General features: G+C 43.5%; 1 protein-coding gene across 1 annotated transcript in view; it reads left to right on the top strand.

Annotated features, from left to right (window-relative positions):
• Positions 1-943: 943 nt before the first annotated feature.
• CD34 (CD34 molecule) overlaps positions 944-2657 on the top strand; it is a 15040-nt gene continuing 13326 nt past the window's right edge. Inside the window, exon 1 of the mRNA XM_026864214.1 lies at positions 944-2054. Coding sequence (XP_026720015.1) covers positions 1976-2054 — 79 coding nt within the window. The 5' untranslated portion in view covers positions 944-1975. The remainder of the gene's footprint in view (positions 2055-2657) is intronic.

Raw genomic sequence — 2657 nt, 5'->3', positions numbered from 1 at the left:
TAGAAGAAAAAAAAAAATATAAAATCTGTTATTTAAATAGGACCTTTGTCTCACTCTACTTATTTCATCTTTTGAATACATTTTCGAAACTGATAGGCATGCAAACCTGTGTCATGTACTGAGTCACGCCTTTCCCACCGCGTGTGTGTGTTTGAGAGAGGAAAAAAGAGAAACTGCTTGGGTGGGAGCTGCTGGAGACAGCCGGGCTCTGTCCACGCTCAGGTTTTACACTGTGTTGTAGCCCGTGTTTTACGGGGATATTCTGGTCTGTATTAGAGCTGTATAGCTCTGTCATTCACTGAGCGTAACAGGAATCTTTATATAGACGTTAGAGCGCATTTCTTAGCTACAGATGTTTCCTTCCAAGAGACATTTTCCTATCCTAGAACAGGAAAATCACAAAATGTTTTGGGTTGGAAGGGACCTTTAAACATCATCTTGTCCAACTCCTGTCCTATGCTAAAAACAAAAGCTACTGGAATTTTGTCATACCAGTAAATGTGTATACTGGAAATTCTATTTAGGGATTTCTTTGTACATAACACTCTCTTTTTTTTTTTTCCTGTCTTTTGCTGACTACAGCCACGTGACTGTAGAATTGTAACTGGGGCATCCACTAAAAGATACTCCAATGGCGAAGTGTTTCACTGGCCTTCCTTCCATCGCTATTTTTTCTGGCCACCTCATTTTTGATTTCCTGTTAGCGATGACTCCGTTGGTGACAACATCATTTAGCTGGGAAAGAAAAGGGAGAATTCAGACTTAACTAGAGTTTAGATTTTGTTAGCGATCGTATCTTTTTATCCCCAAAGGCCAGAATTATTGCTAAGACACTTCTGTTGTCTTTGGTGTCCCCAGACATAAAAATCAAGAAATGGAAACACTGAAATATTTTTTTTTTTAATAAATTTTTTTTTTTTTTTTTTTAATCCATACCTTTGGAGATACTCATATTTCTTTAAGGCCATGGTAGGATGCATTGGCTGAGCCCCATTTGCTGCCCGCTGCAGAGCACCCCTCGTCCTGCTGGTTCCAGAGCTGGTCCCAGTTACCTGTGGTGCAGCCACTGGAGAACTGGAGAGCCAGGGCCAACCATTTCCACTTGGTCAAGTTCAGCCTGGTAATAAAACTGAAGCGAGTATTTCTATACTGTTTTTAATGTTTCTATAATGCGTTATTAATGGAAACGAGCTCCAGGAAGTTATTTATTAGTCTCAAGTCCCTCTTCTGCTCCAGGTTTTATGCAGAAGTTTTTGCCCGTGGGTTTTTTTCCTCCCCCAGACCTTCTCTAAACCATTTCATCTGTGCTCTCTGTTTGACCAAAGTCAATTTAGTGAAGCTAATGGAGTTACTTCTCTTCAGGTCAGTGATGATTTCACATCCTCGAGTTCCTTGCTTAATTTGCTGTGAAAATTTCCAACGCTGAACTCAGTTTTCAGTTCCCCCCTTTCCACAGCACAGCCCTGGGACCGTGCACGGGACTCGCCGGCGGTGGCTGGACCTGGGGTTTCTCCACTTCTCTGCTCTTATCACATTGTGTTTACTTTCCTTTGAGGGAAGTTTAGCAGCAGGCTCGAGTCTAATCCTTCCTTCCAGCTGGAGCCTTCACTTTAAGGGGAAAGCCAGCAGCTCTCAGGAAAGAGTTAAGCCCAGCGAGGCTTTGGGATCCTTTGCTGGGGAGAGGGCTGCTCTTTTGTTTGTTTTGAAGCGCCGTCAGGAAAGTGGGGAGGAGAAAATTACCTAAGTGATAGTGAGGTTGCCATGAACTATATAAAACAGTGGAATCAAATCGGAGAAACTCCACCTCGCAGCCTTGAACCATAAGCACAACCCCTGAAGAGAAACCCACCCCACAACCGAGTGATCTCAAAGGCTTGAACTAAAACCAAGCTACATGAGCTCAGAGCTGCTGCAGGACTGAAAACCCGAGAGCTGTCACAACCAGATCCAGCTTTAGCGGGAGCTGCGAGCCGGAATGCTGTTCTGGGGAAGTTTAAAAATGATGAAGTGGAGGCAGCTTTTCTGGATTGCGTTCTGTGTTGCGGAGTTGTGCGGTGAGTATTGACTGCAGCAGAGTAACAACAGCGTGAGACTAGTGCATGGGGCAACGTGTTTGTAACTTCTGAAAGAGCAGCTCGGGGGGAAAGCGTTTTCGGGAGTGGTTAGCGGGGATGGCTGCAGCGTCACACAGCGAACCCCGCAGTGACATTTTGCGGAACGGCATCAGGCACCGTGGCCAACACAGCGATGGGCTGCAAACAGAAAACGCTGCTGGTTTGAAAAGGAGAGGACTCGGGCTGTAAGAGCTCCCTGTAATATTACAAGGGGATGCAAATGCAGCGCGCAAAGCTGTAGAGTGCAGCCACAGTTCAAGGCGTTCCCCGGTCTGCGTTGGTGCAAATTAGCCTCACTTTTGTTTTGTGGCAGGAACTAAACATTTTCTGAAAAATCAAATGACTCTGCATAAAGATTAAAAGCTCCTATTCCAGCTCTTCAAACATTCATCCTATGAAAAAGTGAATAATAACAGAGATTTTATCTAGGTAGTGCTTTTTTAAAGGGTTATATTTTAGGGAAATATTATCATTTTTGTCCCAAACCCAACAACCATAAAGTAATAAAAAGAGACTTTAAAAAAAAAAAAAAAAAAAAAAAAA

This window comes from Athene cunicularia, assembly GCF_003259725.1.
Source record: "Athene cunicularia isolate RWA chromosome 26 unlocalized genomic scaffold, athCun1 chr26_part1, whole genome shotgun sequence".
In the NCBI taxonomy this organism is placed as follows: domain Eukaryota; kingdom Metazoa; phylum Chordata; class Aves; order Strigiformes; family Strigidae; genus Athene; species Athene cunicularia.
The sequence above is the reverse complement of the archived record's forward strand: the minus strand, read 5'-3'. Positions and strand labels throughout refer to the sequence as shown.